This window comes from Candida margitis, assembly GCF_024628925.1.
Source record: "Candida margitis strain CBS 14175 chromosome Unknown scaffold9, whole genome shotgun sequence".
NCBI classification, from domain to species: Eukaryota; Fungi; Ascomycota; class Pichiomycetes; order Serinales; family Debaryomycetaceae; genus Lodderomyces; species Lodderomyces margitis.
Genome location: NW_026261766.1, coordinates 144,873 through 169,378, shown reverse-complemented (window position 1 = coordinate 169,378; position 24,506 = coordinate 144,873). Strand labels below are relative to the sequence as shown.

Here is a 24,506-nt window from a genome sequence, read left to right as displayed (position 1 = left end):
GCCTATCTTTTGAGGCCCGTTTGTAACATTTTTTCTTCTATCAAGAAAGAAAGCACACACGAGCTTATTAGGGGAAAAGAGCCACTTCTCTCATAATTGATACAACTAAATGTACCTTGTGGTAAAGACAACGCGTCAGGGCAGGGTGGTGAAGGAATAGTAGTTATAGAGATCGACAGAAAGTTTATAGTTTTGTGTAATATTTACTTTATGAATTTCTTTTTTGTCGTAAGCAAAGCTGAAATTGCACAAACCTGAAGAATGAAATTCCTTCTTTTTCTTAAATTGGCTTCAATTCAAAAGAGAGAGAGTTGCTTGTTACATAGATCTTGGCATTGGTTGTAGAGCAATCTGGAAACAGTTAGTTGATTATTGCTCCTTGAATATGTAGCAACCAACTGTAATAGAATAATCCCTGGAAACCGGTTGTCTTTGAACTTTGGCTACTTACATGGCGGGGGACTGATGGCATAATGAACACGTAAAAAGAAAAAAAATAATATGAATAACATGAATAATAAATGCGAAAGGGTTAAGAGAAAGAGAACAAAGGTTAAAATTGTACACACAAAACAGGAATGTGTGAAATATGTGAGATTCGCTCAATCCTTCCATAATTTGTTTGGTCAAGAGATAAACTCCCCAATGTTTTGTACACTCAAGAATGGCCTTCTCTCCTTTTCTCTCCCTCTATCTCACTTACATTTGCTTCTATTATTAAACAACAAAGAATGGAACAAAACTGAAGAAACAAAAAAAAAGGCTTGGAAAGAAATAAGTAAACAAGAAAATTGTATATTACACACTCGCATGACAAAGGATATATTGCAACAGGGCTTAGTTTACTGACATAATGAGAATAATCAAAACGTCATATGAAGCATTTAAATGGTCCAAGAAAGGATGTAGGACAATTATTGTTTGGCTGTGCAAGGGTATATAATGCTACAGTTATCATATTCATGAAGTGGAGATTTCCATCAAGCAATGAACTGGAAATCATCTTGTTCTTATTGTTTTTCTTTTCTTTTAGGAATTGGTTTTCTTTATTATTGTCAAATTTTCGTTTGCTCTCTCTCTGCTTTAATTTTCTCGGACAATAACAATTCGCTTGTACATATATTGTATACAGTCAAATATTAATCGTAAACATAAATCATTGCACTTACATTGTTTGTTTTGTTTTTGAATAAACAAAGAGACTATAAAAAGAATTCTGCTCTTATATTTATGTCTCTCTCTCTCTCTCTCTCTCTCTCTCTCTCTCTCTCTCTGTGAATGTTTTTAGCTTGTTTTCTCATTACACACACGAACTAATTTTTTGTCGTGTTTATTGTTTTTTATGCGATGATGATTTGGATTGTTTAGGAAAGGGTAATTAAAATATCCGATCCGACATCCTTGTCTTCTCTTCAAGAGGTCATCAGTATCACTTTCAGTCAATAAACTGTAAACTCTTATAAATATATATATATTTATATATCCTTACTATCCAAGCCTTGTATCCAATGAGGGGCGCAGAAGAAAAATATGATGGGATAAAAAAATGATGCTTAGAATTATCATGTGTGAAATCCAAGTATAAGTTTTTCCTTTGGATTTTGTGATTCAATTTCACCCTTTATTATTTTCATTCATTTCGAATTTTGTATTACGTTTCGTCTCTTATATCAACAATTGCATTGTTTTGTTTCTATTTTTTTATTTTGTTGTTCTATTTTAATATTCGTAATCAATTATAACAATTGATACAAAACCGTACTTAGAAATAAAAAATTAAAAATTTTAAAACGGCACGAGGAAAGTATATATTGAAATGAGAAGAATCCTTATTTCTGAAATGTCCCATTTTTCTGTATCTACTTCAAAGGCATATACAGCATTATTACACTCATTTACAATTTCCTACTAAACTTCCAATACAACTCATCGAGGAGACTACAACACAACCTATTACATACATACAGCAGCATAATCGCATCGATCGCATAAATAGCATTTACACCCACTCCCATATTACATATCCAATTGCATAACCCATAAAATGAACTTCTTCAGTCTTCTTTACAGCTTTGTTTTCTTCCTCGCATTCAGCACAGCTAAAACAACATCGTCGTCATCATCGGAATCAGAGTCAGAATCAGCATCAACTACATCAACTACAGCTTCTCAGACCAAGACATCGGTCTGGGTGACTGGAACTGATGCTAGTGGAATAACACGCACGACGCAAAGCGTATACTACCAATCGTTTAAATCTGCATACACTGAAGCTGAAGAAACATACACATCGGGTTCAGTGGGACTTGGCACTATTTCGGGTAGTGTAGGAAATATTCGCCATTATGATAGAACTACAATCTCAGAAGCTGGCGCTGTAGGAGTTGCTGGTCGTAATTTCATAGCATTAAATGGTCTTTTTACCTTTATATATCTTCTTCTTTAATGAAACGGTTTTTTTCACTTCTTTTTGATATTCACAATTCAAATCCATTTCTTTGTAAAGAGTCTTTTTTTTCTTAATTCCATTAGTTTTCTTAGGCCAGTTGGTTATGGGTTTTTGTGTATCGGTTAACAACATCGGAATATACTTTTGCAAAGTTAGTATCTTTGTGCAACTATTGCAACGCTACCTTGTATTTTGCATCATAATATTTTTTTGTTTCCTTTTTCCAATCTAAGAAATTTTTCTTTTAGTGAGAAGGGGAGTTTCGAAAGGACAAGCTCAGCACAACAGAAACTTTCTACAACATTTGTAAAATAACGTGTTGGTGCGGGATGGACTTGCTTCAATTGTCATAAAGCCTTAACTACGTCTAAGAAAGAACAGAGCCAGGCTCTTCTTTTAAATATCAGTCTCATAGTTGGATCGATAGACTGCTAGAAGATGTCCTACGCTAAATGTTGCAAATACTCTGATGACTTTTTGATTAACATTTTTTATTTTGTGTTCTCGCATGAAGCAGTGTTTTCGTTAATTTTTGCTTGCTTTTAAGGACAAAATTGTAATATCTCTCAGCAACCTCTTCAGAAAAAGTAACTCTGTTTAACTTCCATGTAAGTAAAGAGAGCCTACCGCAAACAACAACATTCTATGTTTTCATTTGGCTGCAAATTCAAAAAAATGCCTACTGTGGCGACATTCTTTATCACGAGGAATAGCGCAAAAATGCGCGCTCCCTTAATTTTAAATTAAATTAATTATTTTTATTGATTGTCGTGACGCGAAAACATTTCATGACACAATGGATAGAGCAAAGAGATTCAGATTTCATCACTGGCAATGAACAACAACAGACTTGTCAATCTTCAATTGGTATAATTCACTCCACAGATCTTTACCAATTCACTAGAGAGTAAGACACACTCATCACATATCACATATCACATCTCATGGCTTCCAATAGAATGGCCAAATCGCCATCACCGAACACGGCACTCACCAATGACAATGAAGATCACGGGATAGATATTACTGCTTCATCACGCAAGCATGCTGGCTCATCTTCATCTTTGTCTAGTCTGACAATTCCACAACGAGCAAATACAACCGAGTCATCACTTCTGAGACAAAGACTGCAACTGCAACAACCGCAAAGCGGCACCAATGGCAAGCCGATACCCCAAGACACAAACACACCAGTTGACTTTAACACCTCATTCGATCTACTCGATTACAAATCACTCACTTTAGAGAACAAAGGATCAGTAGCCCGTGACCATATGGCCAACGAACGTACATTCTTGGCTTGGTTGCGAACATCGCTTGCATTTATAACTATTGGCATTGGAGTCACGCAATTGTTTCGATTAGAGAAACCAGGCACTAGGGTCCACACATCTGATCGAATCATCGAACTAGCCTCGGATCACAAGAGCGATGACTTGAAACGATATGGCAAACCTTTGGGATCGATATTCATAATATTGGGGATATTGACTTTGATTATGGGGTTTAGACGGTATTTCCATGTTCAACGGTTATTAACCGAGTCTTATTATCCGGCAGCTAGATTGGGCATTGGAGTATTGTTGTTTTTGATCTTGAGTGTTATTTTGGTGACGTTGGCCATGATTTTACAAACGTCTTTATTGTGATCAAGGGTTTATGGAGAGAAGAGTAGATAAATTTTAGAACTAAATAATTTGAATCAAAGTACGATGGAATGAGGTGATCTACAGAACACTCTCTTAACGCTCAGGAATCACTCTGTTTATCAGCTTATTTAAGTCAATTTGGACGGCCATGAGACAATTCAACTGAACCCTTGCATCAATTTAGAGTTGTATGTGTCATTACTATTGAACAAACACGGTGAAAGCTCATACACTTGAGACTATTGCTCGAGAAGTAAGCTACACTTGCAACCATCTTTTGATTCTCTCTGTGCGTTCTATGATGTAAAGGGTGATGCCACAAAAATAAAAGCGTGATTGGCTAAATAATTTAGGGCTATTACCCTCATCACTAATAAATATCCTTTTTCATGCAAAAATACACGCACTTTATCGCCGTCTTTGCTTTTGTTGTCACACACTCACCCACTGAAGAAAAAAAAATTTAAGGATTGAAAAGCTTCAACATACAGTCATCCATATACAACAAATCACGTCAAAATGGTATGTCAAAGGATATCTAAGAGGATATTGAAATGTAATAGGTATATGAGAGAATAAGGAGACCAAATTACAGGGACTATTCAAAGTGGAAGACAGATGAATTTAATGACAATGTGATAGACTTTTTTCATAGTAACAACTTGAAATACCTACCAATGCCAACATAATCAAGAACCGAAAGCGAAAGACTTTTAAGTCGAATTCCTACAATGTGTCAAATGAGTTATATAATCACCAGATTTGTCAAGAGGCAATGATACCAAGTCCATAAGATTTAACAGTTTTGTAAAACTCCTTGAATCAGTTTTCATTCATCACTTTTGATCTATTACATGTATCCATTACTACCAGCATCATAATTACTAACTATTTATCTTTTAGGGAAAAGTTCACGGTTCATTAGCTCGTGCTGGTAAAGTTAAGTCACAAACTCCAAAGGTTGAAAAACAAGATAAGCCAAAGAGACCTCAAGGAAGAGCTTTCATGAGATTGAAGTACACTAGAAGATTCGTCAACGTTACTTTGACCAACGGTAAGAGAAAGATGAACGCTCAATCCGCTTAAACAATGTTGAAATCGTATTGTATTTTATATTTTGGTTTAATGGGTTCGATGAGTTTAATATACATATAAATAGTGTTTGAAATGACGAATTGTGAGGTTCGATGTATTTCTACTACAGAATCAGTTGCTCTAAAATGTTTCATTATTCTCTATAAGATCTAATATCTCTACCATTGTGGAATCAAAAAGTATGAATATACTCTAGATCTCACCTCAGCCGTCTCTTCATCTTCGATAAACATTGGAGTCATATTAATCATGTCAATCTTTTCAGCATCAAAATCATATTCTTTGCAAGTATCAAAAAACTTCAAATCTTCATTGAGTAAATGGGCTCGATGTGGACTAAACACAACAAGACATTTCCCATTAGACTTGAGCGATTGACGACACGCAGTTAGTAACTTGTGATGTTCAGTATGATTGAAAATTAGATCGGATAGTATAATTAAATCAAATTTCTCGTCCTCTTTTAGATCCTCAGCTTCGTCATCACCATAAATCGATTCCCTGACGTTATTTCCCCATATGTATCCTTTCACTTTATAGTTTGATATTTGTGGAGCATTTTGTTTCAAATCGTTGAAGCTATATTCAATATGGTTTATCAAGTCAGGATCAGGGTAATCAGTAGCTATTACTTCTTTAGCACCATTTACGGCACAAACTAGCGAAGGTAAAGCGGCGGCTGCACCCAATTCCAAAATTCTTTTACCCCGCACAAGTTCACTAGCATGTTTATCCAAGTAATCAGCTGTGAATATACCGGCATTCCATAACAAGTGGCCCCATAAAGGTGATTTCCCAACAAGTTTCATGCGGATTTGTTTTGGATCGGCAAGGGCAACTTTACGGTCATAAGTGGCGAAATGTGATTCAGGTGGTGGTGGCAAGAAACCTTCCGGCTCTTCGAATATGTTTGCATCAATTGATAACTCGTCGTCAGACATGATACAGCTAAAGTGGGATTTGATTGAATCAAGAAGGTTTGTTAACAACAGCAGATGTGAAAAAATAGAAAAAATAGAAAAAAAAAAATTGTCATCGGAATTTTGTCTTTATTGAGCTCGGTCAATAGCTTAGCTGAATGCACACTCAGTAGTTCCCACTTTTGCCAATTAAAAGCCAACAGTGTATATCGTTCATTCAAGTGATCCTCTCTCCTTCCTTTAATCATTAGTTAACTTCTCATAATTACATATCTATCTTCTCTTTGATCAAAGATCTCTCTCTCATCATCAATCGAAAAACAAAAACAGAAAACTAAAAACTATCGTTTTTACAACCAAAAAACTGAAAGCCGCCACCCCTCCCCCACTTGGCTTCTCCAAGTATGTCACAACCCAAGAAATGGACCGATGTGTCAATAGAGTTGATCAAGGATCCAGACAGTTTTGAACTATGGCAACAACTAATCATATCAGCAGAGCACAATGACAAGAATGGTATATCAAAATCAACACCACCACCACAATTGCAAACACTACGAACATCGTATGACAGGTTTTTAACAAAGTATCCATACATGTATAAATATTGGATACGATATGCTGAATGGGAATTCAAATTGACTGATGTATCCACTGCTATCAAGCTCTATGAGGATGCGTTCCAACACTTGAATTATTGTATTGAATTGTGGGTCAATTATTTACAATTTCGTATCAACACAATCACTGATAATGTTGAGCAAGTATTGGGATTATTTGAAAAAGCAAGAGGGTTGATTGGAAACCATTTTTATGCGTATGAATTCTATACGCTATATTTATCATTTCTTGAAAGTTATGCCACTGAAGAAAACCAATACAGAAGGAAGTATTTTACATTGATGAGAATTGTACTTGACGTGCCATTATATCATTATGAATATTTCTACAAGAAATATTTCGAATTGATTGCTCGTGTTGGTGGCGGCGGTGACGCGAAACTTCACTCCGACTTACAATATATAGTACCGGCAAGTGAATTGCAACGGCAGTCCAAGAATCTACAACAACAATTGAAAAAGACATTCACTGATTCATACATCACCATCCAATACAAAGTTTATGAGTTGTACCATTTTGAAAAACGGTTTAAGCGACATTATAATGATGTCAAGTACATATCTCGACAACAATTGGATGCATGGTTGCAATATTTTGATTTTTTGGAATTGAAGAAATATCCTCAACTGTATATCGAATTGGATTATTGGAGATATTTATACATTGCAGCAAACTACCCTGAATCATGGATCAAATTTGCTGACTATTTCGTGTTTCATGGCAAATACAACCTGGCACGACAGTTGTTGATTCGCGGTTGGAAGTATCTTGGTCATTATCAAGTATTGATTAAATTGATTGATTTGGAGATTTTCTTGAAACAGTTTGTACGAGCCAAGGAATTGCTTATCACTTATTTAAAGTATACTGTTTCTATTCCAATACCAATTTATGAGAAGTTGATTTGCATTGAACGAATTTTTAACGACAATGATGATCATATACTAAACTTGTTTAAGTTGATTATCGAGGATACTCAAATTGACTGGTTTTTCAATGTATTGACATACTATGCTATCGATAAACAGAAGAAGTTGGCATTTCTTGAAGAAATGAGTGATTTCAAGGGACAAAAATACTATGACAACATATGGAAGTTGGTATCAGAGGAAATCAATGGGGATGGAGAGGTACAACAGCCTACTCCCAACTTCAGTAAGGAGTACGAAAGACTACTACAATCCATACAGTAAAGACAAAGTTGATATAAATAAATAGAGGTTATTGTTTATGTCTATTCCAAGTATAAATTGACCAGTGCAACTAACAAATACCAACTAACCAAACATACACCCAAAGTCCGGTCAAATTTCCATTTCTTTGCCGGTAAATAAATCAAGATGAAAGTTACAGTAACAATCAATGCCGTAGTACTTAGAATTACACTTGGTTTCAAATCAAATTTTATCGCATTGCCGCCTTGTTTCTGGATAACTAATAACCCATTAAACCCGACTCCCAATAAAATGATCAATAAAGGAGTGCCCAAGCATGAGTTTATCCCCAATATGGGGTTAATCTTTGTTGCCAATGTTATATTGGTGATAACATCGTTTATAGAATTACTTATGGAAAACACAAGTAATCCCAATATGTAATCGGAGATTTTCCAAATCAAGCCGAGGTTCTTGAGGATTTGTAAGATGTAGATTGAGATATTTGAAATAACAATTAAACTGTTTAAGGTACCAAATATGGAAATGATGATGATTTTGGTATTTTTATTGATACAACGTTTTATGTATAGTACAATTGGAACTGATATAGTTATAATGGGGATCAAGATTGGCAATCGCATTTGGCAAAATTGGTAGTTGAAAAGTAGCGGCACTTCAAACAAGTACCAAATGAGGAGGTATTTGTTTTGGCGCAAGTGAGCTTTCCATTGAGAATCTTCCAATTCAATACATCGATGGAAAGGAACTAGGAAAATCAAGATAAAGTCAATACAATTGCAAATGTATTGGAATGCAGTGGTTGCTATTCGTTTAGGTAGTGCTGGTGGATGCAGATGCAGGTGCTGAAGCAGATGCGGATACAGGTGGTGCAGTGATTGTCTTGAAATTGAATGAGGCAATGACGGATGAGGAGAAACTGCATAATGATCTTTGGGGATATAATGTACTGATAGATAGTCGACAACTTTATCAGCAGCGTCATCCCCTTTGCTGTTATCTTTTCTTACATCTCTCGCTCCCCCTTCTTCTTGTTCTTCGACGGTCTCAATATCTGGTAAAGTGTGATTCTGTTGTTGTGACGGATATATTGGAGTTGGTGATGATAATGGGCTAGTAAGGCAAGGTGATGCAGCTCGTGAAACCAATGCACTTGGTGTTGGCATTGGACTTGGACATGGGGAACTCCTTGGTGAGTTTCTGGGAGTCCCACTCCTCGAAACACTCTTGACCGATCCATAACTATGCTCGTCATTAGATATAATATCCAATGCATCTTCAACATTATACGGTTGTTCAAGGATATGATGACATCCATAATCATCATCATAAGCATCGTCACCACCTGCACAACTACCACCATCTTCATGGTAGTGTTCAATCAATAGCTCTTCATCATAATCGCGTAATTTCTCCTTATCAAATATACTAAGAAACACAATGTACCCCACATACACCAAACACATAATGATGCATTCCAATTGGTTAATTCTGCCATCGGATAAAACATACGCGAAAAGAACAAGCACGGCCAAGATCCAGCCCAAATCAATAATCAATATTTTGGGGTGTTCAACCCTATACCCCGTGGTTAAAATGGCAATGGTGCCAATAATGATGGTAAACATGATCAAAATGCTCCCCATTAGTTGCCCAATAACTAGATTTGAACTTCCTTGTTCGAAAGCAACATGATAATTGATCAAATCAGCAATGGAATTGGTCAATGGGATCAAGATAAAACTCAAAATTTGATTATTCAAACCCAATTTCATAGTCAATTCATTCAAATTGCGAAACAAGTAGTTGGAAACGAGGATGCTTAACGATAACAAGATTAAACATAGGGTGAATATGATTGTTGATGATATGAATATTAATGAAGCGATATTGTGCCACTGACAGTAGTATAGTTGTGAGATTCTAAAGTAGGAAGAATCACAATTTTGTTCAATATAGGAACAATAGTTTAAATGAGCCTTTGCTGGGAATGAACATTGGTTAGAATCGGAATTGGAATCGGAATCTGTGGTTGTGAAAATGGTAAATGCAGTAGTTTTGCCAATTAGACAAGCAGTTATAAGTAGTAATAGTGGACCTTGGTATTGTTGTAACAAGCGATATAGTCTCATTTTTTATGTCGGCGCTAAGTAATGAGGCGTATAGTGTGTTAGTTATAGTAGTTATATCGGCTTGCTTTAGTTGCTTTCATATCCTTTTTCTTGTAATAAAGATGAAAAGGGTTACTCTGGTTTTAATATTGAATAGTCTATTGATGCGATCTCATTTTTGTTTCTTTAACTGTCTGCTTTTACTCTTTTTTGTTTCTATTTATATATCTTTCTATTTCAAATAAAAGTGGGTTTTGTATAGTTTGTACTAAATTTAGAAATACAATTGCAGATTTGAATTTTTTTTTTTCTGTTTCTGTTTTTTGTTCCTGACTGACTGACTCAATCAGTACCTGTCTTTTGTTTGCTATCGGATCGATTGTTTAACAATAACTATCACTTCTTATTTCAACACAAATACGAACCGACTTTACAGAAATACCCACACACACACGTCAACCGTTTTTCCTTTTTTACAGCTTACTATAAGCCTCCCTTGGTTTAACGCAACAACTGAAGATTTACTCCTAAAGAAAGGAAATGACAAATACGATAAAGGATGTACTGTGATTGTATACGATTTTGTAACTCTAAAAAATTATATACCGCTGCACGTGATCTCTCAAACTGCAAATGATTTCTATCTATATACGCCGTACGGCAACCTCCTCGATCTCCTTCTATTCTAAATCATGTTCAAACTTGGCGTATTCTGGATTTTTAAGTATATTCTCAGCAATCTTAATATCCAACTCGATATCCTTAATCAACGCCTCTTTAGTAGTATAATTCAACTCGGGTCTAATGTATCCCAATACGACATATTGTAAATCAGCCCCATAGAAATCTTGCTGAAACTTGTGTATAATATGTATTTCAGCTGCTTTGGTTTTATTGTGATAAAATGGATTCCATCCAATCGACATCACCATAGGCCACACTGTAGTCAAATCAGCCTTGCATAACTTATTGCCATGATTGAAAACGACATCTTGACCATCGGGTCTTTGTTCGGTGGATTCTAGTTGCTGTGGATGGGGGTAGATCTTGCACCATCCGTAGTAGATTCCAGTGGGTAAGTCGTTGAGTTGTTGGTTGACGGGGATGTTGGCGGTGGGGATTCCCAATTCACTTGAACCTCGACCAAAGCCAGATATGATGGGTGATTTGTGCTTGATAGGGTATGGCGGTTGTGGAGTGTCGTGTACTATCGTTTCTGGTCTAGTCATTTTGATGCAGCGGGTGAGTATGTGTTGGGTTTATTGAGGAGTTAAAAACTGTGGTGATGATAAATTGAGCAACTTTTCTATCACCCACTGATTTCTTTTTTTTCTTCTATTTTTCATTTTTTCAGCGTTACAAATATTACGTAAAATCCGCACTATCTCTCAAATGGTTTAGTAATTGATCACTACAGTTCCATAGCTTCACATTTTAGTCTGTATTACAACTATACACTTCTGTCTACTTCCATCATCCTTTTTTTAAGAAAACTTCTTTTCCAATTGTTCCAACAAAGTAGCAGCATCCTTACCAAAAGCTCTGATACCTTGTGACAATTTTTCAGTAGCCATAGCATCTTCATTCAATGCCAATCTGAAAGCAGGTTCATCATTGATAAACGAAACTTTTTCAATCTTGTCATTCTTGGCTTGAGCAGCATCCAATACTTTTGGAACTTGCTCATTTGAGTTGTACAATTCTTCCAACAATTTTGGAGCAATGGTCAAGAAGTCAACACCAGCCAAGGCTTTAATTTCACCAGTGTTTCTGAAAGATGCACCCATAACAATGGTGTTGTAACCGTATTTCTTGTAGTAGTTGTAAATTTCTTTAACTGATTTGACACCTGGATCAGTTTCACCGGTGTATGTTTCACCAGTTGATGCCTTGTACCAGTCCAAGATTCTACCAACAAATGGTGAAATCAAAGTAACTTGTGCTTCAGCACATGCAACTGCTTGTGGGAATGAAAATAACAAAGTCAAGTTACAGTGAATACCATGTTCTTTCTCCAACTCTTTGGCGGCTTGAATACCTTCCCAAGTAGAGGCAATCTTGATCAAAATTCTCTCCTTGTCAATACCTTGCGATTTGTACAATTCAATCAATGACAAGGCCTTCTTAATAGTGGCTTCTTTGTCGAAGGACAATCTAGCATCAACTTCAGTGGAGACTCTACCTGGAACAATATCCAAGATTCTCTTACCAAATTCAATCAATAATCTGTCCAAGGCAATTTCAGCCTTTTCCTTTGGGCTTGAACCTTTGTCTTCAGCGTACTTGACAGCAACATCTATGACATCAGCGTAGTCTGGATTCTTGGTGGCAGCCAAGATCAATGATGGGTTGGTAGTAGCATCTTGTGGCTTGTATTTAGCAATTTGTTCGAATTCACCGGTATCGGTAACGATAACAGTACCGGTAGCTTTCAATTGTTCTAATGAGTTTGAGGACATTGTTGTAGTTAGATTGAGTTTATTGTTGGTTGAGTAAAATCAATTGATAATAATAATAGCAAGAAAAGATCAAAGATGATTCAGTCGATTGAGGAATAACCGGGAAATTTTCAATTGTATTTATAGTTTTGTTGGAATTTTTTCTAAATTGAAAAGGGTGACTGCGTGCCCTTGCGTCGATTTTCTTTTTGCTTTTTCCTTTTTTCCTTTTCTAACAAACTTTCCGGAGATTGGGTCAACGCAATATTTTGTTGGCAGTAGGAAATAGCAGACAAAAGAAACTTTGGCAGTTGGTTTCAATCTGGCTTGAGCTAAGAGGTGTTTGTATACATGACTGACTGCCACTAGAGAGTAGTGATATCGTTAAACGCTGAATCCGTTATGTATCACTTCGGAGATTGCAACTTAAGTTTAATTTAATGTACTGTGCATATACATATTTCGTCATATTGCACATCTCTTACGTATATAGCTATTCTCTTAACTGTTAAAGTTGCTACTCATTATAGGTGAATAGTACTTTATATATACACAACAAAGACTTAGACCTGAGACATCATACTGTCACTCGCTACATGTACTTTTGTGACAAGATCACTCTGCATAACACCAGTCATCATCTTTTAGCTAGTATATACTTGACAAAGAGTTTTTTGTTGGATCCCCCAAAAAAAGAAAAAGCAAAAATGCGGAAAAATTGTCTTGTTTTTTTAGCAAAACGTTGCCCAGTGGAAAAAGAAAGAAACAAAATAAAGGTAGTGTAATTGTGTAAACCTTTAGTACATATCACTAGAACTATTATCATGGAAGAAAGCTGCGGAGTACTAGCTTGTCATGAGAGGTCATCATCATTGTCACGGAAAAATAAAATTGTGTTTTGTCTCAAACTAAATTCCAACCAGTAGAAAACAGTTATTGAATCGCGCTAAACATAAACAATTTTGCGTTGTTTTATTGATTTGCCCTCTATTGCACGTGCTCTCGGTAGTTAACTTCCACAAGGAAAAGAAAATAAAAAAGGGCTGTTATGATTTGTGCTACCAGTTGTATTTTAATTAATTTTAGCATGTGATATGTTTTATTGTTTGTTGTTGTTGTTGTTTGTTACATACAGAAATGCAGTTAATGGTAAAATCTTAGCCAACAAAATTTCATGTCCCATCGTCATCAAATAAAACGGCTGTTGCTTTCTTCTTCTTCTTCTTCTTTTTGTTTATTTGGAATACACACAACACAGCTGTTTCTACCACATTAGTCAGACCAGAACCATTTCATTTATAAGAGCTACACATTCTGTGGGGATCTACTACTTTGGCTGACGTTTTTCTTATTTTTTGCAACACCATTTGCTACCCCAAAGGAGACGAAGAAGAAGAAGAAGAAGAAGAAGCAAATAGAGGTGTTGGTTTACAGCTAAACCATACAGCACAAAGTAACAACAAAAACCATCAGATTTTAACAGGTTCACTATGGTTGTCAGGTCATTAATATATGGGGTTATCGATAGAGTCCCTGTGGTCAACAATATCAGCCGATTTATCCAAGACCGACTGCAAGTGTCAGATGTGTCGAGCACCAGCTCAGAATCAAACAGTGACATTGAATCGGACGATGCAACTGAAGATGAATATTTGCAAGAAGTTGTGCTTCCACAATCACCAAAACAAAAGATTCATGCAAAGATACTAAAGAATAGAACAACATCGCCAACTCCAGCCACCACAACTGGATCACAAGATTGTGAACAAGAAGAGTCAAATATATTATTTGATTCACCAACCAAAACAAAGGTCAGTGCAATAGACAGAAGCCATATCAAGCCTGTGTCTGCCAGGCTATCTAAACGCAAAATTGAAACAGCTGAAAAGATTGAAATCCCTGATTTGGATGCGCTTACAAGTCCAACATTGGTAAATGACAGTGACCAAGTGTCGACTCCAAAGCAATATCAATTCGCATCAATGGAAGAACGGCAAACTGGATCGGCCAAACAGGGCAATAAATATCATGTTGAACAATATATGAACGATCAAAATAGCAAGTTTAACGAGTTAATTACCAACAATATTGGTGCTGTATTGAACGAAGATAAAGATGATGAAAGAGATGACGAACTGGCAAATATTGTGTTCAACTATAACAAAGACTTGAACCCCGGTGTCGCTTTATTATCTATGGTTTATGATAATCGCAAAGCTATCGCTTCTTCGGTATACAAATACGGGAAACAACAAGTGCGTTCAAGACTACCTTATATCCCATTTATCAACCCAACAACACAAGTATCACAGGATGAAACTAGTGAATATCTCATTGGAAATGAAAAGGAGAGTTTATCGAGCCCATTTGCGTCACCCATTCTTGGTAAAGCCTTGATGAAACTCGACAATTCACGAGCTGTTACTACTACCGTGGAGCAAGATGAATCAATCAATGTTGACTTGAGTGAGCAAGATCTAATAGATCAGAGAAATTTTGATCAACTAATGACCAATTTAGACGATGAAGTCAAAATTGATATCTTTTTGGATTCGTTAGATGAAAAGACTAAAATTAACTTGTTGCATCTGTTACGCAAGGATTTAAACATGTATAATACGCAACATGAAGATGCATTATCACCACAGTCAGCAGTTCGAAATCTTTACTACAATGAAAACATCTCCACCATAGATAAGGTGCAAATATTTATCATTATATCGGTAAAGTTATTCATCACTGGCGTCAAATTATTCATTCCCATAACCAAATACTTGATATACAAGTTTCAACAAAATCAAATGTTTATCTTCAATGCCAAGAACATGAATAAATTCTTTAATTTCATGGTCAAATTTATGAATTATCTCGATTTGAAACTAAATGACAATGAGGAGTTAATTGATCAATTGTCTAGACAAGATTACCTTAAAACTGAAGAAAATATCGAAGAGATGTATAATGAATTCACAAGCAGGACCAAACTGTATTTCAAACCCAGTTATTTCAAAGATCGGTTTATTGCGAAGGACGATTTTGTTAAGCGAGGAATGTATGATTTAGTCTTGGGGAACGCCCTTGGTGATGATGATAATGATGAGAGCAGACGAGGCAGAATGGTAAAGAGGTATGAAGACGATCCCAATTATGCCATGTATTTCACCGGTAAATCCATTGATTCATCAGCACGCGAAAGTGAAACGGGAAGTTTTATCGATGAAGAGGAGGAAGAGAGTGATGTTTATACTACTGCGCCTAGTCAAATGAACTTGAGCAAGAGGTCTAACTCGTTTTCGGACGGCAGTAGCAGTAGTAGGAGATCAACCTTTTCACGTCGAAGGAAATATGTTAAATTCTAAAAACATTACTGTTTTGTGGCTAGATTTGCTGCATTTTGGGAATGTTATTCTTTTGTTTTAATTCTGACAGTTTTTGGCTTTATTTTTGTTACGCTTAATGTCGTTTGCTATTTGGTATTTATTATTTTATTGGATTACGAAAGAGATGGGGTAAGGGAGTTTCTGGGTATAGTTTAGATTAAGTTGCTAGATTAGATTGAGATTAGATTTTGTTATATTTATATGTAAAAGACGTCATTAGGCTTTACTCTGGAAAGGTTGTAAAAGTTATGTACATCGAAAGACTTGATTCTTCTTCTCCTACAAGATGATCTCTACACTGGAATTCATCAATGTTTCTTTTGAATTGTTTCTGTCTACATAGTTTTTTTTCTTTATTTGCTGTGAAATTGCTGCAAAACTTCCAAGATAAAAAGGACACATTGGAAACAGAAACGTTTTTACCATAGGAATAAACAGCATTCGAAAAGAAACTTAGAGATGAACAAAAATCAAGTATACTCGTAAATTACATCTGTCAATCAAGGTTTTCCTCTTACTAGTCAACTGCCTAATCTAATCAATCAAGAAAAAAAGGTTTAATTGATTCTGTTATCTATACACTGTAGGCATATTTATAACAAAACGTCGTTTTTTTTAAAAGAATGTCCCCGACACCAAAAAAGAAATGAAAAATGACAACTCCGACATTGAAGTTTTCATAAGATTGCTTTTAATAAAAGAGGGAAAGTTTTAGTGGCCAATGAGTTACCGTTTCGCCTAGATTTACATCAAGAGAAAGCATTGACTGTGGTGATGTTTTGCTGTAGTCAATTATCCACCTGGAGACGTCTCAATTGGCCTTTCTTCAATTTTATCTATAGGGTGAGAGATTGCTCTGGACAGTTTTCAAAAGTATAACAGCAACAGACAGACAATTTCAATTTTGTTTTAGTACTATTTCTTCGTAAAAGAACAAAAAATCCAGATATTGAGGCTTTAGCGATCAAAGGGGAAACGAAAAGGGGAAAAGGGACAGGAGTAGTAGAAGACAAATACAGATCTACAGTTGGTGCTTGTGTTGCATGGATAAAGGAGATTGTAGAGATACAATAGAACCATATTGTAAGATATAGCTCAATAAACCTTTCCAGCCAATAATTGCCAAAAGCTGGCTCAAAGATTAAAAGTAAAACGTGTTCATTTCTTTTGTTTAAAAAAGTCTGAAGATTGATGCTACATAAAAAATTTAACCATAATGGGAAAGTATTGTTGCACTTTTGCACTACCTACAAAGAAGACAAAAAAGCACATGAAATCCATGCACACGTAATAAACAAACACCCCTATTTCATGTGTTGCTTTTTCTCTGTCTTGTTTGCACTACTTTTCTATCTAGTTAAGAAAAAGTGTCTGCATAAATTGTAAATTTTCTTTGTTCTTTGTCCTTCTCTTTGATACAAACATGTAAAATGAAACCAGACATAAAATTTTAATTTCTGGTCACTCCTTTTTTTTCTTTTATAAAACTTTTGTCATTTCTTTCCAAAATTTTTTTCTCTCTTTCTTTTCTCCTTTCTTTTTTCCTCAACCAATCATTCAACAAACTCAAAGTTTTTTTTTTTCCCATCAGTGACTTTTTTTTTGTTTGAAGTATACTATACATAACAAACACTTTTAAGTCAACAACTTACCAACTCACCAACCTCCATCAGAGTTTAACATACACTACTACAACAGCTGTTTGTTAACTTCGTCGTTTACCTTCAAATTACAGTTTACACAGAGAATTATCCTACTTTGATTCCTTCACCGGTAACTGTTACTAATATTTTGTTGGTTTTCTTTGAAAGAGAATTTTTGATTTTTTTTTGGTATTCTTACTTTTGATTGGGTGGCCACTTTAATTTTTTGCCCTCCAAAGAATTCAAATTTTTTCTTTTTAATTTAAAGGAGAGAAACTTTTTCTGACGCCTTGATTGGTTGATTAGAGAGAACACACACCCACACCCACATATTATATTTTTTTGGTGGTTATTATTACACGACCTTTTATTTTTGTTTTTTTGTCTGTGGGATAATTTAGTTATTATTGCACGACTTTTGACCTTTTTTTTCTGTCTGAGTGAGAAGGTTTTATTTTCATTTTTTATTATTTTTTTTGGTGTCGCACACGCTACCTAGTTTTTTGTACATACTTTTTACACACATACACACACAAACATGGCATTGTGTCCCAAACCATACACATTTGAGAAACATTTTGCAGCTGTAAAGCCATCATACGCATTGAATAATAACAAGAGTGGTACCGGTGGTGCTAGCGCTTCTGCCGGCAATAAACGTGGTTGTGACTTTTTGTATCCATCTGCATCAAACAAGAAAATATGCTTGCAACGGTTGAGAAGCAATGATTTTCAATTGAATAAGCAGGACTTGGCTAGCAAATACTACTCGTCGTCATCGGAAGATGATGACAGTGAAGATGAACAATCATGTTACGATGCTGAACAGATAAGGGCAAAGAGAAGAGCTTCAACTCGTGCTTCATTCTCAATAGACCCAAAATTGTCAAGAGCAATTTCACAATACAGTGATGACGAAGACGAAGAAGATGTACAAGAAGGCTGCTATAATGCAAAAGTTAAAAGTCCACGTTGCTCACGCCGCACATCAGACTCTTCGATCAAGATTTTAAGATCTGAAGATGAGATTGAAAATTTGGACTGCAAATTAGCATCTAGTCCAGTTAACAGCAGCTTGTCTTTGAAAAAGATGCTTGTAAATGGCGTCAATGAGTGTGACCTTGATGAGGAAGAAGAAGAGGAGGAAGAAGAAAGCGACTCCAACAACCAATCGGTTGCTGTTGCCGACAGAAACGCAAGAGCTAGATGCTTTGAATATTTAGTAGGAGCTATTGATGAAGCTTGGGCAAGATATTGCGATGCAACCACATATGCTGAAGACGAAGTACATGGATATATCACACCAGCTTCACTTGCATCTGGCGATGATGACGACGATGATAAAGAGTTGATGAATGTTAAATGTCGCCTTCTCAGGTCAAAAGATTTCCTTCAAGACCACATTGAGTCTTTTGACATAAGTGATATCAAGAAGTTCTGGCATCGTTGGGATATTACCAAATACCAGATGTTGGATGTTATGGAAGACGAAGATGATGTTTTGGAAGAACTTGAATCTGGTCGCAGAATCTTTTGATGGGAATAATCTATTATTAAAAATATTTTTTTTACTATGTTTTTTTTTTTTCAATTGGGGTTTTAAGTTTTCAATTCAAAGGGGTATTTTTTAAATTATGCTGTAACATTAAGAAGAAGAAGAAGAAGAAGAAAGAGGTTAAATAGTTGAATTATTCTTGTATAATAATAACAATATTATTTGTAAATAAAGGATTCACAATTGTAGGTTCAAGCAGACGATGGTTTTGTTTTGGATGGAAGTGGTAGTAGCGTCTTATTTTTAGGTTGTACGTGTTTTCTTCTCGTTGACAAAAGTTCTGTCGCTCAAATCTACTTACTTTACCTTAACTTCACCCAAACATGAAATTGTCCACCGTATATATTGCCCTTTCAACATTTGTTGTTTCATCATTAGCATCATCACCTCCTTCATCGGATGAGTTAAAGATTGGTACGTGAGACATACGTCTCTTGAAGTGCATTTCCCGACCTTTTATACTAACCCAACTATAGACATCCTCAAACAAGTTGATTGTAAACGTAAATCACAAAAGGGAGACTCCATATCTGTTCACTACAAAGGTACATTAGAAGATGGGACCAAATTTGATAGTTCTTGGGATAGAGGCGTTCCATTACCTTTTGTAATTGGCCAAGGACAAGTTATCACCTGTTGGGAAGAAGGGTTATTGGATATGTGCATTGGCGAACGGAGAAAGATTTGGTGTCATCCAAATATTGCTTATGGGGAGAGGGGAATTGGACCAATTCCTCCTAATGCAGCATTGGTTTTTGAGACTGAGTTGGTTGATATTGCTGGGGTTAAGAAGGAAGAAGAGGGCAAAGAGAATGTTGTTGATGTTGCTGCGGATGGTGACGTCGATGATGATGAGGTTGTGATTGAGAAAGATGAATTGTAAATGTGCTTGGAGTAGATATAAGATTAGTCGATGAGGTTTTTACAGATATACACTCTACGAACTGTGTCAATTGTATTTTCTTATTGTAATCTAGTCACCTAAATTATAACCTATGATGTAAAAGGATGATACTTTTCTACTATCTAAACTGGAGGACATACCCTACCTTGGATAGCATGTCACTCTTTGGCCATTAACTTGAATCAGTCTTTCCGATATCAATCTTTCGATGCTGTACCAAACATTAATCTCGATATAAGTGAACTCCTTCATTCACGTGGATTTCAACTCTTTTTCTAAAAGTCGTAAGCTCAGTTATAGAAGTATTATCCTTTTATAAGATACAATGCTAGTTCACCGTCGTCACAAGTTGTCCACCACCCTCTTAAATCAATTGCTTTGCTTGCGGTAGCGCTCGCTTTTGCAACGGGTAGCTGCAGTCCCTTGACTGTTGCCACTCCCCCCTCGACGTCACCGCCGCATTGTTAGGGATCACGAAAAAAATAAAAGGGGGTGGAAAATAACATGCAACCTTTCCCTTCTTTCTTTCTTCACCATTTAATTACAAATGTCGAAGTTCCTAAAGCCATTGCAAGAGTTCATTGCCTCCAAGGCAGATTTTAGAATTGTTTATTCCACTGCGTCATCATCGGGTTCTACCAATGCACCAGAATTCATAACCACTTCAACACAACGTGTTTGTGTACTTGACTCATCCTTCAATCCCCCTCATTTGGCTCATTATGCTATAATTGAAGAACTGTTGAAGTCCAATTATGACGGTATTCCCATAAACAATAAGGTCTTGCTTTTGTTACTCTCGGTACAAAATGCCGATAAAGTACACCCGCAACCCGAGTCATTTGACCAAAGATTAGAGATGATCCATTTAATGGCCAACCATATTGCTGCTAATTTTCCAATTACAGTTGCAATTGGGTTGACAAAGCAAGCAATGTTTGTCAACAAGTCATTGTCGATCCTTGATTATCTTGACGCACAACAACAAACAATCAAGCCAGGGTTTAAATTGACGTTTCTAATTGGGTTTGACACTTTAATTAGAATACTTAATCCTAAATACTACTTGCCGGACAAGTTGTCCATTTCATTGGAACATTTTATGAAGATGACGGATTTAGTTTGTTTGACCAGACATAGTGAAACAGTTACTATAAACCAACAACTGGTTTATGTAAAAGAAATATCGCTTGGTAAACATGAGGAAATCCCTAGTCATTGGTCTAACAACATCTTTTTGTTGAGAAATATGAATGATAAAGTAGCCACTTTTAGCAGCTCAGGTATAAGACAAGAGATATTGCTGGGGAACCCAGGGTGGGAGAAACAGGTTTTGCCGGAGGTTGCCAAGTACATTATTGACAAGAATCTTTATAAAGAAAGTTAACCAAAGAAGATTAATCAAGCGTACTACTAATCAAAAAGCTTAATAAAACATAAATAGTATTTTAAAAGTACGTAATCAAAGTTCAACGAATACCCACAAGTTAATCATGGTGGTTACAAAAAACACAACATAAAATGTATCCCAATTATATGAAGATGAAGAAGATTTTGTAAACTTGTCATTTTTAGTATTCAGTGTTCTATTCTTGGATCCACTGTTTGACTTGTCTTCTACTTGACCAGTATCCTCATTTTCCACTTCATTTTTTACTTCACTTGCTTCAGAACCATCCTCTTTTGTTCTTGAAGTAACCTTTTCATTGCTGGCATTAGTACACTCAATCTTGCCCCCTCTAACTACTAAACCAATCTCCAGTTTTGTCCATTTCCGGCAATCAAACTGGGGTGAAGTTGAACGGACAATTGCGCTACCTTTCACCAACTTCAAATTCCTAAATGTCAATTCAGTAATTTTTCCAACAATTTCCAAAGCACCACCAATAATCTTTAAATTGGGGAAAAAATTAACCTTTTCGACATGATTATTATTAATAATCATCAAGCCACCGTCAATCTCATCTAATTCGGGAAACTCAACATTCTCCAACTTGGAATTCTTGGATAAATTCAATGTTCCACCAATATACTTCAACCTGGGAAATTTAAGTGATTGAAACAAGCTACTACTTAAACTCATTGACTTGCCAACACGTTCCAAGTTGCCCAAATTCAACAACTCGACGTTATGAATACTCAACTCTTCAACTTGTTTCAAATTGGGTAAATTAACCTTGATTTCGTTTGAATTGGCAGACACATGCAATAGTTCAGTCACTTTTTCGACATTGCAATCAATGGCATCCAAAAATCGATTGTTATTGATATCCAACACCTTCAATTCATCAGCAACAAATCCCGAAAACCCAGTCAATGAAGTATCAGATATGGTTATACTTTCAATCCCCTTGATTTCAGAATTAAATTGCACATTGCTCAATATTGGCAAAATCTCCCATTTCAATGCAAGAACTTGTTTTAAGCTAGGAACACTAATCAATGCCAATGATGTCAATTCAAACAATTGAAACAGTCCAGTAATACTATTCAATTGTGGACTTTCAATACGAACTAATTCAGGAGACTTGAATATAAATAAATTACCTTTAATCTTAACCAAATTGGTGAACGTGATAATTGGGTAATCAAATTCAGAAATAACGACATTTCCAATAATCGTCTCACATTCTATAATGGAGTTCAAGTCACCCAATGAATGAATCACAAACTCCTCCCGTTGACAATGTAAAGGAACACTACTATCAATCTTGAGCTTGTCATCACTGCTGAAATAACCATCCTCTTGGTAGTTTTCATCGTTATTGCCATTGTCTCCGAAATGTGACATTTGCTCAACATAGTCCTGGTTAAACTCCGGTGGAAGAAGCTCGTCAAATTGTGATTTGGAAAAAGATTCACCCGGTGAAGGGGACTGCAAACCTTGTTTTTGGGGAGACGTCACTGCCATGCTGACTAACTCATTTTCATTAATGACATCTATTTTCTGCATTAGTACAAAGCTTGGCACAACTCTTTTTTGCCTTTCATATAATACATACTTATTTTACCGTTTGTGGTACCTAGACAGTGAACAAAGCTGTTGATAAACAAAATAATAACACCGAGCTTCATGGTGATGTTGGAATAAGAAGCTTGTAAATGGTGGCGAGCTTTTTTCCTTTGGAATTTTTTGGAATGGTTATCTAGATTTAGTTGATATATTTATAAAACTGGCTCTTGGAGGAGAACTTTATTTTTCTTCTTTCGCAACCATTTGCATAACAAGAATCTTTTCAATCGAAGAAACTTTACCAGGAAAGGAAAAAAAAATAAAGCCAAACTCTTTGGAGGACAAAATAAGTGTATCTATATGGAAGGAATTTAAAATGAGTGTCTTCTTTACTGTATGAAAAAAAGAGAAAATTGGGCAAAACTGGTGGGTGTTTAATTGATTTGAACATAACAGAAAAACATATTGCAAAGCAAAACCAAACATTCAAAAGACAAGTCATTGGTTGGTTACCACTTTTAGGAAGACTCTGTATATGACAAGCCTCAATGTTTATATCTTGAGCTCTTGTAATATGGAATTTCAGTTGAAGATGTTTCTTCAGTGAAGAACTGTCGCATAATCATTAATGTAGATGGCGCAACAAACAATGAAAAGGACTACACCCTACCTTTCCCAGCACCACCTTAGCAAGCCCCATACGCACCACCCCTTCTCTCATCACTATTTCCCACTCCTTCTCTTGCTTCTCTCTCTTCAGGTAACTCTTGCAGCCAAAATAAAATAAAAAAGTCGTGTACAATGCACCCGATAATCTATTCGGGTCGAAAAACTATCAGCAAACCAAAGTTATCAAAAAGATTACCACGACCATCGAATTAACAGAGTCTCAAATACACACCACAATCGATCCCTCCTTCCTTCCTTCATTCATTCATTGCATAATCTACGTATCATCCAATGTCATACATAACGTCATCAATAGTGACACTCTCACTTTTAACAGTGGGTGGCTATATGTTATTCACGGGAGCCGGTGAATCATTCAACGTTGGAGAATTTTTGGAAAGCACATCACCATATATGTGGTCGTCATTGGGAATTGGCTCGTGCATATCGTTTTCAGTAGTGGGAGCTGCATGGGGTATATTCATCACTGGTTCTTCGATTATTGGAGCTGGTGTTAAAGTGCCTCGAATCACCACTAAGAATTTGATTTCAATTATCTTTTGTGAAGTCGTTGCCATTTATGGGTTGATCATGGCAATTGTGTTTAGTGCTAAATTGCAAAGTGTTGACAAAGATGCTTTGTTCTCAAAGGAGAATTTGTATACTGGGTACTCGTTATTTTGGGCCGGGTTGACTGTGGGTATTTCGAATTTAATTTGTGGTATTGCCGTTGGAATTACTGGATCTACTGCTGCAGTCTCTGATGCAGCCGATAGTTCGTTGTTTGTAAAGATATTGGTGGTTGAGATTTTTGGATCTGTATTGGGGTTGTTTGGGTTGATTGTTGGACTTTTGATGACTGGTAAGGCACAAGAGTTTAGTTGAGATAAGAAGAAGGGACTCAGTTTTCTACAAGATTAAATAAAACAACAGCTCATTATACA

The 24,506-nt window shown here is 36.0% G+C and overlaps 13 protein-coding genes across 13 annotated transcripts; 8 read left to right on the top strand and 5 right to left on the bottom strand. All coding sequences in view use genetic code 12, as the record gives it.

The window, feature by feature from the left end:
- Positions 1 to 2,044: 2,044 nt before the first annotated feature.
- On the top strand, positions 2,045 to 2,446 carry KRE1 (Kre1p; the record flags this gene model as incomplete). Its single annotated transcript, XM_051813272.1, has 1 exon — positions 2,045 to 2,446. One exon carries the CDS (start codon positions 2,045 to 2,047, stop codon positions 2,444 to 2,446), a length of 402 nt encoding a protein of 133 aa, XP_051673079.1.
- A 947-nt stretch (positions 2,447 to 3,393) lies between these two features.
- CANMA_001315 (uncharacterized protein) lies at positions 3,394 to 4,098 on the top strand (the record flags this gene model as incomplete). Its single annotated transcript, XM_051813271.1, has 1 exon — positions 3,394 to 4,098. The coding sequence occupies one exon, from the start codon at positions 3,394 to 3,396 to the stop codon at positions 4,096 to 4,098; it is 705 nt and encodes a 234-aa protein (XP_051673078.1).
- A 1,253-nt stretch (positions 4,099 to 5,351) lies between these two features.
- Positions 5,352 to 6,134, bottom strand: CANMA_001314 (S-adenosylmethionine-dependent methyltransferase; the record flags this gene model as incomplete). Its single annotated transcript, XM_051813270.1, has 1 exon — positions 5,352 to 6,134. One exon carries the CDS (start codon positions 6,132 to 6,134, stop codon positions 5,352 to 5,354), a length of 783 nt encoding a protein of 260 aa, XP_051673077.1.
- A 383-nt stretch (positions 6,135 to 6,517) lies between these two features.
- Positions 6,518 to 7,927, top strand: PRP42 (mRNA splicing protein; the record flags this gene model as incomplete). The annotated part of the gene is made up of 1 exon (XM_051813269.1): positions 6,518 to 7,927. The coding sequence occupies one exon, from the start codon at positions 6,518 to 6,520 to the stop codon at positions 7,925 to 7,927; it is 1,410 nt and encodes a 469-aa protein (XP_051673076.1).
- A 41-nt stretch (positions 7,928 to 7,968) lies between these two features.
- CANMA_001312 (uncharacterized protein) lies at positions 7,969 to 10,041 on the bottom strand (the record flags this gene model as incomplete). Its single annotated transcript, XM_051813268.1, has 1 exon — positions 7,969 to 10,041. One exon carries the CDS (start codon positions 10,039 to 10,041, stop codon positions 7,969 to 7,971), a length of 2,073 nt encoding a protein of 690 aa, XP_051673075.1.
- Positions 10,042 to 10,700: 659 nt separating this feature from the next.
- On the bottom strand, positions 10,701 to 11,249 carry CANMA_001311 (riboflavin kinase; the record flags this gene model as incomplete). The annotated part of the gene is made up of 1 exon (XM_051813267.1): positions 10,701 to 11,249. The coding sequence occupies one exon, from the start codon at positions 11,247 to 11,249 to the stop codon at positions 10,701 to 10,703; it is 549 nt and encodes a 182-aa protein (XP_051673074.1).
- A 255-nt stretch (positions 11,250 to 11,504) lies between these two features.
- On the bottom strand, positions 11,505 to 12,479 carry TAL1 (sedoheptulose-7-phosphate:D-glyceraldehyde-3-phosphate transaldolase; the record flags this gene model as incomplete). Its single annotated transcript, XM_051813266.1, has 1 exon — positions 11,505 to 12,479. The coding sequence occupies one exon, from the start codon at positions 12,477 to 12,479 to the stop codon at positions 11,505 to 11,507; it is 975 nt and encodes a 324-aa protein (XP_051673073.1).
- Positions 12,480 to 13,948: 1,469 nt separating this feature from the next.
- Positions 13,949 to 15,817, top strand: CANMA_001309 (uncharacterized protein; the record flags this gene model as incomplete). The annotated part of the gene is made up of 1 exon (XM_051813265.1): positions 13,949 to 15,817. The coding sequence occupies one exon, from the start codon at positions 13,949 to 13,951 to the stop codon at positions 15,815 to 15,817; it is 1,869 nt and encodes a 622-aa protein (XP_051673072.1).
- Positions 15,818 to 18,019: 2,202 nt separating this feature from the next.
- On the top strand, positions 18,020 to 19,018 carry CANMA_001308 (uncharacterized protein; the record flags this gene model as incomplete). Its single annotated transcript, XM_051813263.1, has 1 exon — positions 18,020 to 19,018. The coding sequence occupies one exon, from the start codon at positions 18,020 to 18,022 to the stop codon at positions 19,016 to 19,018; it is 999 nt and encodes a 332-aa protein (XP_051673071.1).
- A 341-nt stretch (positions 19,019 to 19,359) lies between these two features.
- On the top strand, positions 19,360 to 19,919 carry CANMA_001307 (peptidylprolyl isomerase family protein; the record flags this gene model as incomplete). The annotated part of the gene is made up of 2 exons (XM_051813262.1): positions 19,360 to 19,450; positions 19,513 to 19,919. 2 exons carry the CDS (start codon positions 19,360 to 19,362, stop codon positions 19,917 to 19,919), a joined length of 498 nt encoding a protein of 165 aa, XP_051673070.1.
- Positions 19,920 to 20,487: 568 nt separating this feature from the next.
- Positions 20,488 to 21,327, top strand: CANMA_001306 (nicotinamide-nucleotide adenylyltransferase; the record flags this gene model as incomplete). Its single annotated transcript, XM_051813261.1, has 1 exon — positions 20,488 to 21,327. The coding sequence occupies one exon, from the start codon at positions 20,488 to 20,490 to the stop codon at positions 21,325 to 21,327; it is 840 nt and encodes a 279-aa protein (XP_051673069.1).
- Positions 21,328 to 21,402: 75 nt separating this feature from the next.
- On the bottom strand, positions 21,403 to 23,015 carry CANMA_001305 (uncharacterized protein; the record flags this gene model as incomplete). The annotated part of the gene is made up of 2 exons (XM_051813260.1): positions 21,403 to 22,880; positions 22,943 to 23,015. 2 exons carry the CDS (start codon positions 23,013 to 23,015, stop codon positions 21,403 to 21,405), a joined length of 1,551 nt encoding a protein of 516 aa, XP_051673068.1.
- An 838-nt stretch (positions 23,016 to 23,853) lies between these two features.
- Positions 23,854 to 24,447, top strand: CANMA_001304 (H(+)-transporting V0 sector ATPase subunit c''; the record flags this gene model as incomplete). The annotated part of the gene is made up of 1 exon (XM_051813259.1): positions 23,854 to 24,447. The coding sequence occupies one exon, from the start codon at positions 23,854 to 23,856 to the stop codon at positions 24,445 to 24,447; it is 594 nt and encodes a 197-aa protein (XP_051673067.1).
- Between the last annotated feature and the right edge of the window lie 59 nt (positions 24,448 to 24,506).